Source organism: Zonotrichia albicollis, chromosome Z (assembly GCF_047830755.1).
Source record: "Zonotrichia albicollis isolate bZonAlb1 chromosome Z, bZonAlb1.hap1, whole genome shotgun sequence".
NCBI lineage: Eukaryota > Metazoa > Chordata > Aves > Passeriformes > Passerellidae > Zonotrichia > Zonotrichia albicollis.
In genome coordinates, this window is record NC_133860.1 from 52,202,834 (window position 1) to 52,219,941 (window position 17,108).

General features: G+C 36.3%; 1 protein-coding gene across 3 annotated transcripts in view; it reads left to right on the forward strand.

Annotated features, from left to right (window-relative positions):
• FOCAD (focadhesin) overlaps positions 1 to 17,108 on the forward strand; it is an 86,939-nt gene that overhangs the window by 20,343 nt on the left and 49,488 nt on the right. For all 3 annotated transcript variants that reach the window (XM_005490934.3, XM_005490936.3, XM_026795773.2), the window contains exons 8-15: positions 824 to 1,028; positions 3,245 to 3,451; positions 3,897 to 3,984; positions 4,650 to 4,852; positions 9,071 to 9,328; positions 13,904 to 14,008; positions 14,410 to 14,511; positions 15,601 to 15,731. In XM_005490934.3, coding sequence (XP_005490991.1) covers positions 824 to 1,028; positions 3,245 to 3,451; positions 3,897 to 3,984; positions 4,650 to 4,852; positions 9,071 to 9,328; positions 13,904 to 14,008; positions 14,410 to 14,511; positions 15,601 to 15,731 — 1,299 coding nt within the window. The remainder of the gene's footprint in view (positions 1 to 823; positions 1,029 to 3,244; positions 3,452 to 3,896; positions 3,985 to 4,649; positions 4,853 to 9,070; positions 9,329 to 13,903; positions 14,009 to 14,409; positions 14,512 to 15,600; positions 15,732 to 17,108) is intronic.

A 17,108-nucleotide genomic window follows, 5' to 3' on the forward strand; every position in this document is an offset into this window, starting at 1 on the left:
CTCCCAAGTAACAAGTGACGGGATGAGAGGAAATAGGCTTAAGTTGCATCAAGGGAGGTTTAGATTGGCTATGAGGAAAAATTTCATCATGGGCTTGTCATGTAGCAGTCTGCTCAGGGAAGTGGTAGAGTCACCACCACTGGAAGTATTCAAATAGACCTGTAAATGTGGCTCTTGAAATGGTTTAGCAGTGGGCATGACACTGCTGATTGGACTTGGGCCTAAACAATTCTATGATTCTATATTTGTTACTGTACTGACCATCATCTTCATGTGATTGTTTTAGTAATGTCAAGGACAGCTTGTATTCCTAACATGGTCAAGCCATGTTCTGTGATAATATTTTACTGGGAAGCCGTGTTGATCAAAACAGTTCCTGTTTCACTTAATTGTATTAAGACCATTCTGCAAAAACTGATAAGTAAAGGATGACTCCTTTTTACTGAAATTATGTTTTATGTGTTTTAAAAAGATATTTCTCAGATTGGCACATTAGTCTGTTATGACATTCAGCAAGGAAAGTCACTTTCTTGAATTGATGAGGAGAAAAAGAATAAAATCAGCAGTGTTGTAACCTGCAGGTTCATATTGAGTCTTTTAAAAAAATTGCATTTTGAGGTATGGTTATGGTATTGGGTGTCATGATAGTACTTAGTTATGGTAAGTCCAAGTTTTTTTGTGAGATTTAGTAATGTCCTCCTCAACACCATTCTGTTAACTGGGTCTTGTGAATTTTTGCAGGTAATGTCACATTCCTTAGCTTTCCTTGTAGTTGCACTTTCAGTAGAAAACATTCTTGACAAACTTATTTCTTGAACTGCAGGGCAGAGGGTTCATGTGTTGGCATAATGGCTTCATTTCTGAGATACCTCTATTGTGAACCATCCCAGTTACGGGAATATGCTGAACTGCGAATGGGTTTACTTAAGATCTTAGTGCAACCTCATGGGCCAAAGCACAAAGAAGCACCCTCCATACTGGAATGTGAGATTCTTCGACTTCTGTGTGATTTGATTCCACACTTGCAGGTACAGCTGTTCCCTGACCCTACCTTTTACAAACAGATATTATCAAAAATAACAATAGGATTATTATTATTGTTGTCTTTCAAGTGTGCACATATAGCATTCTTTTCCATTTTCTGTAGATGCAATTTGTTGATAATATATAAATCTAACAAACTGTCTCATTCTGGTAGAAGATAAGATTTTGTTCAAATCTGAAACACCTGCTAAGATAGGAACTGAAACATGTTTACCGTAATTACTTCTGTTTAGTTGCCTCAGTAAACATACAGTAAACTTAGAAAGACAGTAATGAGAAAATTTTTTTAAATGGCAAGATATTTGTCAAAACCACATAGTTTTAACTTGAAGTGGATAATATTAAAATTAAGCAAACTATATGAGAAGCATGATCTAAGTACTTCTAGATATTCCTTTCTCATTCTTTATAACAGTGATTAGTGGGTCTGAACAAAATTTAGTTGTTCTGGAATGTGCTGAAGATTTTGAATGTTTTTTTAAGCTGCACAGTGATACATGATAGGAGCTAGGAATTTAATCTCACAATCCCCTTTGGTTACAGGCCTGTGATGTTGGTTAAACTTAAAAGCTCTGCTTTTCCTCATGCTTTACCATGATTCCAGTTAAGCATTTTGTACCTATCTTTTCCTTCTTCTTTTGATATTAGGACAAAGCTTCAGATAGATATATTCAGCCAAACATGAGGTGCTTTGTCCTTTTTGCTGTGGAGAGAGGGTTCATTAATATGACTAATATAAAGCTAAGTAGGCTTCTTATAAGCATATTTAGTAGCATCTTTCTGCTATGGCATTTTCCTAGAAAAGTCTTCTTTGTACTCACAGCTACTTTCCACAATCTTTTAGAAGACATATAGCTTCCATTATACATGTGTATCTTGGTTCAGGTCTATTCCTTGTGATGATGGGCGCATGCTGACCTTTTCTATTCTCAGAGAGATTTCTGATTTTGTTTCAGTTTTACCCAAGCTTCAGTATAACATTGTGTTTTAAATGTATGACCAAGCTTCAGGCTTGAAAACATTTAGCCATAAAAGTGGCACTGAATAAAACTCACAAAATTGGTTATGAATCTTTGTTTCCTTCATACATGTTGGCATTTATTTTTTTAAAACAAGAAATCAGTTGTTTTTTTAAAACAGAAATATTTTTTTCGAACTTGTATTAATACTTGAACATTTTTGTCTTGCCTGAGATGCAACTTCCACAATGGAAGGTACTTCCTTCAGGAAACCTGTTTGATGGACTGTTTTGTAATGTATCAATTCCTTCCTCTTCTTTCTCTGAACCTCAGGTTGTTCTTATACTTTCATTTTAGCATAGCTTAATTTAGTTCTCTGTGTAATATAGATGCTGAATGTTTCCCTGTCATTTTGTCTGACAATGTCAACCAAGCTGTTAGAAGTACAGCTCTTCACTTGTAGACTTTTCTGCTGATCAATTCAATGAGATTTCTGCTTAGAGCAGATTATTTATAGGAAAAAAAGGAATAAAAATCAGGGTGTGATGCTTAATGCTAGCTCCAGAGTTTGGATTGGAACAGTGCATTTGTCTGGAAGCAGAGTTTTCAAGAACAGAAAACACTGTCATCCAATACATGGGGACTTTCTGGGGACAATCTGCTTCTTGAAACCTCTTTAGCAAGCATTTAGATATGGAGATACTGCTTTTGGGTATCACACTTCAGTTTTTAGTTTTTGTGGTAGTTAGATTGAGTGGTGTTCTAGAATTGAGACACCACTGCCTTTCTCTTTTGAGACAAATGGTAAAATCATGTTTATTTTGTAAAGGAAGTATTGTAGAGCCAGATGTTTCTGTTATAAGAATGTTTACTTGCTTAATGAAATCCCCACTCACTTTTTTTCTGCTGTTGTAGAAGCCCAAATAGCTGAGTTAATTGCTGTTGCTTTTGAGTAAAAAGGGATTTTTCTCATCAGCTACCAAGAAATATTTTAATTCTTTCATGTGTTTCTCATTTTACTTCAAAATATCAAACAGCAGTTCATAAGTTGTTTTTTTCAGGGAAGTTGAATAAGGGATTCCTGGCATTAGTTTTTAAGATGTTTCTTCAAAGATTTGGTACTATGCAATAGAAACATAGCAGAACTAGTAAAACTAATTCTAAGTTCTGCATAGACAGGGAAGGGCACCTAAATCATCATGTGTTTTGCCTTTTTTTTTGTTTTAACCCCTTTTCTGCAGCTTAAAGACTTACTGCAAGTTACAGAAGCCTTGTTTTTCCTGCAAGAGCTGTTCCTCAGCCTACTACGCTATCCTTCGTTTTGGGAAGTTCAGTTAACGCAGCTTAGTCTGCAGCTGTTATGCTTCTGTGAAGTGTGTTTAAATGTGACAGGAGAATGCTCATCTTTAATCTCCCTAATAGAGGACAACTTTGAGCTCCTAAAAGAGGTAAGAGTATATGGTAAAAATGTAAAATAGTTCTATTAAATTTAAAGATTGTCATGTTTAAGGCAGCAGAGACATAGATACATGGCATTCACCTGATGGTGACCAGTGTTGATTTCAAAAGTTTCTCTTTTTTTTTCCCTTTTTCAGAAGATAAAAACTGGTTCTGTGTATATCATTTCTTTATATATTAATATTTTAGTACAAAAATTTGTTTAAAGTGAGTTTCAACAGTTTGGACAAAGTAGCTGAATGTTCTAATTACTTAGTTAAAATGCTATTTCTGCACAGCTGTATTCTTCATTGCTCTGTCACTGCATGTGCACTTACCATGATTCATTAAGATAATCTTACAAAGTTTTGGTAGTTTCCAAAACTAGTAGTTTGTTCTGTTTACTGTCACTGAGAAACAGAAGAGACTTGGAACTTTTTTCTTTTTTCGTCATAGGTATTTCCAGTGGACCAGTATATAGTTGGGCTAGCACTTCTCCTTCTGCAAACTCCAGAAAGTCAGCAAAAGTCAGTCTTGAGTCTAGGTAAAGCTCATCTTGTGAAAGAGGAATCCACACTCTTAAAACTGTGTCTTTGCTTCTTCATATTTATGAAATAAGCACAGCATTCCCCTGGAATTGGATTGGGTGGTAAAATTGGGCTTTCTTTATAAGCGGAATTTTTCCTGAATTTAAAAAGTAATGGCAGTAAAAATAATTTTTCCTACTACACTGACTTATTCCATTGATGTTAATGTATTTTAAGCTCCCTGCTGTCTTGGTGCTTATTGGTTTCATTTTTGAGCCAACAGGATATTCTTAGCTGATGCTCATGCATCCTGAGTGGTTTCTTATTACAGGTATTGAGAGCAGGCATGACCATCATGGCAATGTTTGGCCGTGCTTTTGACTTAGCAGTTTTGATTAGTGTGGTTATTCCAGTAAAAACAAAGGTCTGTGCTACATTTAATTTCTGTATTTTTTGCTGCCATCAGGTACTTTGCTATAAACAACAGAAATATTTGTGTCTCTAAATGAAAAATGGCAAAAAAATCTTTTAGTCTTTATATACATATACGCTAAATCTGGGGACCTTTACTTTGCTCAAATGGAGTGTTTCCTAGAAGTGCCTCTGTCATGCCTAAAGGTACCAATCTTCTTTCCTTTTTTTCCTCCTTGACCTTTGCTTTTCCTCATTTTCTCTTAAACAGCCTATAAGCTGCTTTCGTGTTCAGAAACCCAGGACATCTCAACCACAGCCCTTACTTTGGTGATGCCTGTGCTACAGATCTTATCTTCTACAACAGTTGGAGATTGCATATCAGGGGATGTTTCTGGAGCTACCAGGCAGCAGCTAGCTGTCAAACTGTTGGGAATATTAAAGGAGGAAGGTGTGAAGGATAAACAGGAATTGGTAAATTGATAAAGTTTCTTTCCTTTTTGGGGGGCACGTAGGGGAAGCATTTAACATTTTTTCTGCGCAAAGCCTAGCTGCTTGGGAAAGACTCTGCGTGTGGGAATTTCTTTGCGTGATACATTCTATGGGAATGTTTGAAAATATATATAGTCCATACAACTAGAGCAGTGGTGAAGTGAAAGTTTGTTTCTTTTCTGGATATTGGTTTTATTTAGCAAATGAGATTTTTTTACTTTAAGAGACCATATAGATTTAAGAATTCACCTCTATTACTAAGCAAGTAACTGGATTTAGCAGAAACCAAGGTTACTTATATTTACTCTGTTTCTTTCAGACTTGTTTATTCTCTGCATCTCTTTTTTCCTTACTGTTGTGTGTGGCTATTATGTACTGTTCTTTTTACCTTGGCTGAAAAGAGTTACATAGCACCTAAGTGCCAATGAACAAATTTTGTCTCATTAACCTTAATGTTTTTATATGTTCTCTTGGGGTTTTTTGGGTTTTAGTTATTTACTTATGTCCCACTTCTCTGCCATCTATTTGTTTATCTGCACTGTTCCAAGAACAGGTGACAGCAAATCTCTTTGATCAACATGTGTCTAGCAGTGGGGTAGCTAAGCTCCCTTACTGCTTTACAACCCTGTGTAAGACATGTAGTCTAGCCTTTCATAGGAAATGGAGCCCAGATGAGGTTATCTAGGGTCCTATCCAATCACATGTTGAAAACATCCAGTGATGGGAGCTATGATGGAGACTATACCATGTCCCTGGGGAGGTTGTTCCAGTGAATGATTGTTTTCACTATCAAAAATGTCTTGCTTGTAATGTTGTCCCTCACCTTCTCCCAGGTATCTCCCAATGTATCCATTGCCCTTTGTATTCTCCAAGTGACTCTTTGTGAAGGGAGAGCTTTTGTCCTCTTAGTAACTGCCCTTCAAGTACTGGAAAATAATAACATCTCCCCTTGAGCCTTCACTTCTGCAGGGTGAAAAGACCTGAAAGCACTCCTTTGACCCATCTTCAGTCCACCCACATCTGTTTTGGAGCTGTGGGGGCCAGAACTGGGCACACTGCTCCATGTGCAGTCTGACAAGCGCTGGTGAAGTGGGATGGTCACATCCCTCTCTGTGAGCAGTGCCCCATGGATGCATCTCAGGATCCACTTTGCCTCAGTAGCTGCAGCAGTCACTGCTGACCTGGTGTCTGCATGTTGTCCGCTGGGAGCCCCGGGCTCCTCTTGGCAAGGCTGTCCCACAGCTCACGGGACCTGGCCTGGCCGGGCTCTTCGGTCTGGGGCTCCCAGGTGCAGGGCTCTGCACTTCCTTGGTTGAACTTCACACAGTTCCTGTGGCCCCATCTTCCAGCCTGTTCATATCTCTGTAAGGTGACTCTCCCTGCTGATGAGTCCCACTCAACACCCAGTTTAGTGACACATAAAACGTGGTGAGGGTGCTTTTGGTCCCATCATCCAGATCATTCATGGAGATGTTACAACTTGGAGCCCGGTACTGATCCTTAGGGGGCCCCCCTTGGGACAGGCTGCCAGCCTCAGAAAAGCACATTGATGAGGAGAAAAGGAGGTATTGAAAACCAGCATTATCAGTAACTTTTTTCCTGTCCTGTCTAGTAATTGGCTTATGTCTTCCCAGGCTTCTACTTAACTGCTTATGTATCTGATCAGCCATTTCTTCTTTTTGATAGCTCTGATTTATTCCAGTTCCAGCTGAATCCTGACCTTCATGTATGCTGCTGTGAAAATCCTAGCAAGGATCTTGTAGTCCCCAGTGGCTATTTGACCACCTTTCCATTGGGAGTGTGCTTCTTTTTTTTGCTTTTTACAGCACTCAGAAGTTAAATGTCCTTTAATGGCTTTTTTTTTTCCTTTTGCACTGATGATAGTGGGGAATATTTCTACCTTTCATGACATGATTTTGAAAGTTAGGATGGGGCTAGGCTTTCATGTATGCTTTGCCATTGAGGGATTTTATTTATGTATATATGTGTGTGTATGTGTATATATATACACACAGAGCCCCCTATATATATTTATGCTGATAGACTGTAATTTTGTACTTAACTAGCTTGACTAGAGTGCAGCAATAAAATAAAATTGTGATCATAACCTCCCAATAAAGGGAGAAGAGAGTGAGTACAATTACATAGCGAAACCTTTTGGAAATGTAATGTGGAATGGCAAATATCAATATAATATTTCAGGCTCTACCAATTTTAGCAGTTTTTCTCAGGCACTTAAAATATATTGAGAAAAAGAGAACATCACTACCACAAACACAGAAAAAGCCCCACGAACAAACAACACCCTCTCAAAGAGAACTCCAAGCAGCAGAAAACCTTTCACAGGATTCTGCTTTTGATTTCAAGACATGTTATCGTCTACAAGCAGGCAACTAAACAGTGCATCTTATGTATCCTGGAACTCTTACTAGACCTCTGTATGTCCTTGGATAAAGTTTAAATACCTTTTTAAATAATGGAAGTATCACAGCTGTACCCAGAAGACATTTTTGTCTCCAAGTGATCTTTCCAGCCAGAGGAGATAGCACTTCAGATTGCTGATTTTTCACATACAATAGTTGTAATGTGTAAGTAATGGAATAAGCTAATTTTAATGTCATTTTTAAGAAGTAATCCTCCCTTCCATTTATCTACATTCTACTTTCCTATTAGCCAAAATAAATTTACATTGAATCAAACAGTGTGATTAAAATGAAATTCTGCACTTTTAATTAGAACAGCTTTTACCACTCAGAGTCTTTTTTTTTCCCCTGGTTATTTAAAGCTGAGTGGACACATGCCTTTTGTATGCTGAATTCTGCTTTCAATGTTCATTTGGAGATCTCTTCTCCAATGCTTTCTTCACCTCATGTTTATATAAATGTTCTTCACCTGATTACTGCCGGCTAACTACTTTCTTGATAATGTAAAGATATTTTCTAAGGAAGCAAATAATTAGTGAGAAAGAGATGTCATGTCTTATATCAAGCTTTGCTGTTTAATGAAAAATTTTGAACTTTATTTTACAGGAGTTTTAAAATATATATACCCTTATATAAAGATCCAACTTAATTCCTCCTTTGCATTTTACAACTTTCCTGCTGCTAAAGGGTATCTACCATGAATGCAACTCTTATTCAAAGGCTGTATTTCGGTTAGAAGAAATCTATGGAGGAGTGGGGGAAAATGTTGGAAAATCCTTTTAACTTCAGCACAATAGTATATTATCCTTATATTCCTGGTTAATGCCTAGTTTTGTACCCTACATTTCTTAGTACAAATGCTAGAAGTTAGTGTGGCCCTGTCTTAACTCCCTATGAGTGTGATTAAGTTCTGCTAATACTTCCTTCTTTATTTGCGTTAGTGATTCATATTTACTGGTTGATATATTAGCTTTGAGAACAAGGGTTGTGTGTCAGACCAAAGAATGATGAGAGAAATATATAATGACTTGATGACATATTTGACGTGCTCTCAAGGAGACAAGATTCACCAGAAGATCAGGAACCATGTCCAAACAAGTCCATGGAAATAGTTAACGTATAGATGTATTCAAATATGGAATGTATATGTATTTGTTTCAGAAATATAACCCAGTCTGTTAGGTTACTGAGCATGAATGCTTTGAGGAGAATTCCCTATGCCTCCAGGAATAAGCTGACATTGTAGTAATATCAGCTTTCTAACCTAACAAATTGGATTGAGAGTTTACTTCCCTGTTTTCAGTGACACAACTGTAGAGTGTTTTGTTCTGAGAAGCAAAGCACTTCTTAAACAAAAAATGTAGAGTCAGGTTAACTTAAACCTGTGGTATTAAGTACTATTAAGAGTTAAGACAGTTTTTAAAAATAATATAGATGATAGTTAAAATTCTGGGATTATCCCATCATTGCTAAAAATGTAAGTTTTAACATACTTGAGAATGACAATGCCCATTTTAGTGGGCAAGTAGCACTGCAGTTATCATCAAGAATAGGAATGATGGATGTCAGATAAAATGGGGACTTCTGAGCAGGGAATTATTAACCCATTGAAACATCTTAAATGAAAGAATTCCTATAAAAGATTTTGAAAAAATCTATCACAGTGTATTATTTATATTTATTGCATTGCCACCATAATAAATGTTTTGGATGTTACGATTGTTCTTTCTTGGTACCTTATTTGTTTGACACTTTGATTTGTTTCACTTGTTCTCAGGTGCCCTGCAAACTCCTATGCCCCATAACCAGCTCTTACAGTTCATTGTATACAACCTGGAAGATCATGGAGCTCATGAAAGAGAAGTCTGCAGTTACTAAGTGGCTATCTTCAGTGAAGTCACTACTACCTTTTAGCACTCAAATACCTGCCCATGTTTTTCTTTTGTTGGCTTATCTATTGATCCAAGAAAATGGAGACAGTCTTCACAGTGTACTCCAGGCTACAACAGAAATAGCCAAGGCTGATTGTTCTCAGGTAAAGATCTATTTTTAGTGGTTTGGGACTTTTTTCAGGAGTTGGGTTGGATTTTGCAGACTGAGAGGAGCAAGTCTGCCGCAGCTTCATGATGCTAGGCCCAGCAAGTGGCAAGGCTGCATCCCTAGGAGGTACAGTGTGGATCTCTCCAGCAACAGTGCATAGATGGCCGGTGTGTTGAGAACATGCCTTCTGGATCCCAGTCTCACCAGCTGTTGGCATCTCAACACTGCAGTTGCTGATGGAGACTGCCCCTCATCCTGCAGAGATGTGCACACACCTATACTCTCAGCTTACTCTCCTTTGTGTGTCACTTAGAGCAAAATATGTATTATGTCTCTGTTTTGGAGTATTTTGTGGTTGTTTAGACTTAGGAAGAAGACTGGCTTATTTGTTGATATTATCCAGGAAGCATGAAAATACAATATGAGGAAGCTGAAAAGGGGCTACCAATAATTTCTAACTTCTGATCACCTTATGAATTATTCTCTATGTTTTTTATGGTTACTGGAAGACTGCCAAGTTCCTTGTGACACCTTTATTCTTGCTTTTTAGAAATATGTGCATAGTCTTTGTCTGCTTCAGTACTGAATTCAAGCTAGAATTATACAGAATGCTTAAATTTGCCTCCATAATCTGGAAAGATGAAGGGGGTTATATGGAAACAGCAACGTAATGCAGAGGGAATTGTACAGAAACAACCATAACTTATCTGTAAAATAGGCAAGAGAGAAGTGTTGATTCAGCTTTAATTTATGTCATAAAGACAGGCTTTATTTTCTTTGGGGTTTAAAAAATTGCTTTCTTCAAAGGGTTTGCATGTTCTACAGCACATAAATTTTTTAAAAGTTACAATTTTGACTGTATTATTTAAATACATGTTGGAAATCTGGTAGCATAAAATTCTTATCTCCAGGAAAAACAAAATCCTTTAAGAAGCAGACAGGTTAGAAGTAGAATGAATTTGCCAGAAAATAACACCTTTTACCTCCTACAAGCTATTTAGACCTCTTGTTGAGAGGAGGGGTGAAGAGCTAATCAATGAAAAGGGAAAGAATGTAAAATTTAGAGGTAATGAAAAGTGTGATCTGACTATGACAATGTGATCCTAAGCCAGGACTCAGAAATGAGTCTTCCAAATACATTTCCTTATGTAACTGAGACAGTTTTTTGAGGGAAGACACTGAACACTAAGCTCAAGTAAACTTAATCGATGCTTTGTTGGCCTACTTTATTTTTTTCAAAGTAGTTGTTAAAACTTCAGTTTTTCACTTAGAAAGCACCTAACTGTGCTCAAAGGTCAGGAGTATGAAGCAAAATGAATTGCACTTCTGTGTAAAAGCAAAGCTGAACTTATGTATAACTACCTGGGTATCTCTTCTTTAACTTAGTTTTTTCTTGAAAATGTTTCTGTAAGTCAGGTTTCAAACTTATTAGAAGTGGTATGCTTCTCAACTCAACTACGAATAGTTTGACATGTCCACTAAATAGTTTTGACCAGGGATCCAGGTCCCAGTCCTTGTAAATTAATTATTCTCTAGGAAAAAGGTAGGTATGACGTACATCTACCCTGTTGTGGGAACCTTTCTTTGTCTTCTGATCCAAGCTGCTGCCAGTAAGGCAGGTTTCTTCTTGTGCCTAGCTAGCTGTATATAAATTATCTCCAGATGCTCTGGCAGTGGATTTCGGTTTTTGTGGACTATATCTAACCTGTTTGTTGCATTGGGTCTTTGAGTGGGATGATGAATCAGTGGCATATTATAGAAAAGGGAGGAATAATGCTTTGTTTATTAACTATCTTATATAGTTGCCCAAAATGCAGTTTAACAGTCATACAAGAAAATAAGTAACTTGCGGAAAAAATACCACTGAAGTAATATGGGACCTGAGCAGAATGGCCTGAAGCCTGACTGTAGGGAATGACTGTTGTGAATTTCATTGGATTGATCTAAAATAGTTCAATTGACTTTAAATGAACAGGTTTGGAGACAAAGCAAAGAGCTAGTCAGCAGAATTACAGAAGCTTTAAACAGATACAGGGAGAGTGATTTAACTTTAAGCTATTAATTTTTAGCATTATGTGAGTGGGGTTTTCTGCATTGTTTATTCTTATTTTAAGCCAGAGGTTTTGTTCACCAATACAGTAAGTAAGATTAATGGACAAATTCTGTTGAGCTAACTATTGTGGTCAGACTACCTTAGAATGTTTCTTAGAATTAAGAAACATTCCCTAGAATTAAGGACCTTCATGAAAAAGTCCTCCCTGGAAGGACTTGTGTAAGGACTGGGAAGTATGGCTTGTGTCCAAAGGCAATGAGAAGATGAAGTTCAGACTTCATAATATGTTTTGTTTCCCTAGCAATCAGCAGAAGTCCTTGTGAATTAGAAACTATTGCAAAAATGCAGAACTCAATCTGATTTGTTGATACTTTCTTACTGGCTCACATTTTGTCAGCTGATAAGGTGTGTAGATGGGGAGTACATTTAGTTTTTTAAATTACTGTGGGCTTTAAAATACTTTTCTGCAAAAAATGGAAGGTACTTGGGTATCTTTGTAGTAGTATCGCATAAAGCAATCAGTATAACTGGTAATATAGCAGATGTTCTGCTGAATACTATTTGAAAATTTGGTATGGGAAAAATAGTGTGCTTCTTTGGGATGATGTTTCTGTTCCTTGTCCTCAGTTAAGTGCAACCAAGAACACCATTATCTCCAGTTAGCAACATTTAATGCATTTCTAGCTTTTAAATGATGTATTTTACTCCAAAAGATTTTAATGCTTTGAAACTTGAAGTTACTGTCTGGCTCATTTGAACTTGGCATCACCTGGCATCTGTCTTATATTCAAGGAAACTTTTTGTCTACCTGTATTATTTGGTTTCTGTGCAACCTTCCCATTACCTAAGACTTGGTTTAACCAAAACAGGTTCTTGCTGGAAGAATGTTGAGCCTTTGGCACTCAAGTCTTATTTTGAGTTCTCTTTAATGAGGAACTATTTAGTTTTCTTCATGTATACCTACAGACTTAATTTTCTCTCAGGCAGTGCTGTTGTCTCTTTAGCATGAGTAAAGCAGGGAAATACAACAGCAGAGACTAGCTTAAACAAATCATTACAGTTGGGGAGTGCAAAGAAAAGGTTGGGTAGCAAATTAAATATCATCTTTTGAGTGCAGGTTTCACTTTTCTGTGTTTCAGTGTTAATGCAGACATTAACATTTAATCTTATTGCTGAATTTTACTTGGGACCAGACCAATTCTGCCATATGCTGGAGAAGTGGTATAACTTACTTCCCTCATGCCCTTTCCTGTTTTAAAGAATATAATGCCATCAGCGTTTTCAACACTATTCTGTTGTCAAATCATCGCTGACAAGGTACTGTGAAGAAATTTAGTTCTAGCCTAGCCAAAATCAGGATACAACAGAAGCTGTAAAACTGCTCAACTTTTCTTAAATCCAAAAATTTGAAAGAAAAGGAAAGGAGGTTGCCACTGGGAAGATGCATTCAGTTTGGGTGTGAAAATCTGTTCAAATGAATACCACCCTAAATTCTCAGCCTCATTTAATTGATTGTGCTTTGAAATATTTTTTTAAAACCAGTCCTTTTTCTAGGCAGGTCATTGGGTGATGATTGATTCTATAGAAGGTTGACAACAATTTTGAGAAATAGAAAAAGAGGAAGACTAGTCAATTCCACAAAAATCTGGATTTTTTTGTTTGTTTGTTCTGTTTATGAAGGGATTTACTCTATTTAAGAATGTCAAATCCTATTTGGAAAATGGAAAAAACTAAAGCATTATAGTTTATTCACTAGGTGGTAAATGCAGATTCCAGAACGTATTTTAAGCCTGTGGAAGCACCAGTTCACCATTGCTGAACTGTAAAGATAATGATGACTTGTAGAACAGTTTTTTTTTTTGGTCTCTGACTTGGAACCAGAATAGAGCCATGTATGCAAAATCCCAGAGCACTTGAATTATTAATTATTATTCTTCCTGTGGACTGAGAGAAATCTTTTTGCGGTGAAAAATGTTATCATCTGCTCATGTAAAAATGCATGTTGAAACAAATGTTGTAGCAGAATTTTCCATTGCTTTTTAACCAGTATCTGTATAAACCACTCATATGTATATATATATAAAATATATAAATAGCATATATATTTGTGTGTTTCTGTATGTTTGTGTTTTAAGTAATCATAAAAAATGGCATCATGAGTAGATGTAATTTAAGATTAAATTTAATCACACAGTGATAAGAAGATGCACAAGAAAACAACTGTAGCACCTGCTTGTGTGAAAATACAGAAAATCTGATTTAAAAGGGAATGGAGATATGTGAGTCTCCTTTATTGTAACTTCTGCAGCAGCTCTCTGGAAGTTTTGTACCATATAGTAAGAATACAATAAATTATATTGTATTATGTAACAGGTTTCTCATATATGCATGCAGAAAAAAAATACATAAAAGTTATGATTTTCTAATATGTTGGGACAAGTTCATTGTCTTTTCTAAGGTGTCATGTTGGCAAATTTGGCAAATTTCAATTTATTTCCAAAATTTGTTCTATTTTAGGTCCCAAATCTGATCCCTGTTCTGATATTTAAATTGGGAAGACCTTTGGAGCCTGCACTTTACAGGGAGATATTGTATACTTTGCCTACACTTGGTGTACATAAGGTCAGAATGAAAGATTTTTAGTAAAATGAAAACTGAATCAATAAAATGTCATTAATTTATAAAAACTATTTAGACTGAGCAGCGTATATCTTGCTTAACTTATTTTTAAGCTTTTGTATGACTTTGTTGTATTTTGGATGGGATATGATAATTGTTTTAAAGTTAAACATACATTACACTTTACTGTCTACACCATATGATCATTATATATGTCATGAGAGGATGTTCTTGGACTTGTTATTTGCTAAAGGTTTTTGGAAAATGGCTTTCAGTCTATTTCTGATACTGCATTTAGATGTTTTTTCCTGATTGTACTTGATTGTAAAATAATGATTTGTACATTACTCTTTGTCCTTGGACATATAAAATAACAAAAACACTTGGTTAAAAATTCCTTTCAGGTTTGTGTAGCTCAGATTCTACGTGCCATACACATGCTGGGGAGCACAGCTAAGCTCAGAGCAATTGCCTCACGGCTGATGACATCATTATGGGAAAGACAGGTTAGAAACTTCTTGTAGTGTCACTATAATAAGTTCAGTTGAAAAACTTTATTACCATTAACCAACGAAGAAAATAATTGTGGAACATTGCTTCTACTAGTATGTCGCTATCAGCACTATGAAGTAAATGGTGTTAATGGTGTCTACAGTGATCTTCTAGTAGAATATTTAAATACTATGTCTTTCATGGAACTTTATTTTCATTTCATGACATCTCAAACTGCAATTAGAAAAAAAATTGTTTGAAGGATGACTTTCTGCTTTTCATTATATGCAGTAAGAATAAGGTCTTAGTGTTGTGGTTTAACCCTAGCCAGCAGCCAAGTACCACACAGCCACTCACTCACACCCCCACCCACCAGTAAGATTGGGGAGAAATATCAGAAGGTGAAAGAAAGAAAACTGTTGGTTGAGATAGACAGATTAATAGAGAAAACAAAAGCTGTGCAAACAAGTAAAACGGAACAAGGAATTCACTGCTTTGCATGGGCAGACAGGTGTTCAGCCGTCTCCAGGAGAGAGATCATGTGTAATGGTGGCTTGAGAAGACAAATGTCATCAATCCAAATATCTGCCCCTTCCTCCTTCTTCTCTCCACTTAATATCCTGAGCAGGATCTCATATGGTCTGGAATATCCCTCTGTTCAGTTTGCGTCACCCATCCTGTCTATGTCTCCTCCCAACCTTGCTAGCATCCAACTTCCTTCCCAGCATGAAAAGCAGAAAAGGCCTTGGCTGTGTGTAAGCCCTGCTCAACAATAGCAAAAACATCTCTGTATTATCACCACTGTGTTCAACACAAATCCAAAACACAGCCCTATACCAGCCATTGCAAAGAGAATTAACTCTATCTCAGACAAAATCAGCACAATATTTTGCTTCTGATTTTTTTGAAGATGCAATAGAGACCTGGTCTACAAAAGCCAGTTCGATCTCAATGAAGCATTAGAGATGAATAGTGGAAAAAAGCAAAATATGGTATGCAATAATAAAAATCAAAGTGGTATGCAGAAGTCCTTTAGAAGTGCTACCAATTGAAAATGCGGTTGCACTTTTAAAGGTGTGATGATCATTTGAAATCTTTTCTAGGATCGAATTTATCCAGAACTGCAGAAGTTCTTGGCAATGTCTGATATGTCCTCTGTATCTGTTGACAAAGATGCGCAATGGGAAAAGCTGATTGCTAAAGCTGCTTGTGTAAGAGATATATGTAGGCTGAGGTAAGTGCAAGTGTTACCTATCTTATATCTTTTTAAGGGAAAGAGTTGTTTTCAGAAAAGCTACATCATTATTTTTTTCTTACTCTGTTACATTAATTGTGAGTAATATTTCTCAAGTTGAGACTCAGGCATTGCTAATCTGAGCAGCTACTAAGTTTGGGGTTTTCTATTATGACTAATAGAATGCACACAAAATACTGTTAAAATTAAATGATCTTTATCTGGAAGATGCATCTTATACTAGGTAGACACTTCAGGCGTAACACTTCCAGATTAGAAAAAGGGATAAATGACAAGCAGAAGAAAGAACTAGTTGTCTCTTTTGATCTATTCAAAGAAAGATAAAATTTTTTTTCTGAAAACCATATTTTGTCACATGTACATTTTTGGTCTTTATTCAGGTATAGTACAACAGAACACTGTTGTGCAGGTCTAACTGGATACTACATTGAATCTTTCCAGCTCTAACAATCCATGAATATCAGTACTTGATAATAATTTAGAGTTCCTGAAAAGAGTATTTTTAAATGCGTTAGTATTTACTGCCTGGTTTTATGTGCACCATATCATCTTTTTTGTTTGTCACCTGTCTTGAGTTCCAGTTTTTGCTTTCTTGAAGGTCAGCTACTAACAGTTGAGCAAATTCAAATAACTTTTAAGTATCAACTAAAAACAAGTTCCTAAAGAAAATACCTTTTCCTTTACCTCTTCAACCTTCTTCCATTTTGCCAGACAGTGTTTTTCAATAAGTTTTTTTAAAGTGAAAAGAGAGAAATTCCTTTTTTTAAAGTGAAAAAGAGAAATCTCAATGTACCCATAGAATTCTTTTTGCCAGTTAAGTGGTATAGCTGGAGTTCAGGTGTATGCACTTTCTTTATGCATTTAGAAATTATTTTGAAGAAAGTGTGAACAAACAGACAAGTCACAATTTACCATGCATATAAATCACCCACCAGATACCATTTACCATAATCTCTTACAGACGTAGTATGAGGAACTGTTGGACACCTTGCCACCCACAACCCAATAAAACTGAATGGATAGTTAAAAGACTGGAAAGCTAAAGCAGCCCATACAGTCACTGAGGGAAAGACAATTAGCATTGCAGCAGGAAAAAAAGAAAAAAAAAAAAAGAAAAGGGAAAACATAGCTATCTGATGTAAAAAGGATATTTGGTGCCAGAATCTCCACCAATACACAGTAGGGACTACTTGCAGGAGACTGCAACAAAGAATCATAAAATAGTGCATTTGGACTTTCATTCTCTGTCCCTTCTTGAATAATCTTTTTCTAATAATAATAATATTAGATTATTCAAGAATAATCTAATTCTTGACATAATCTTTTACTGAACAGAACATACTTAGACAAAACCTT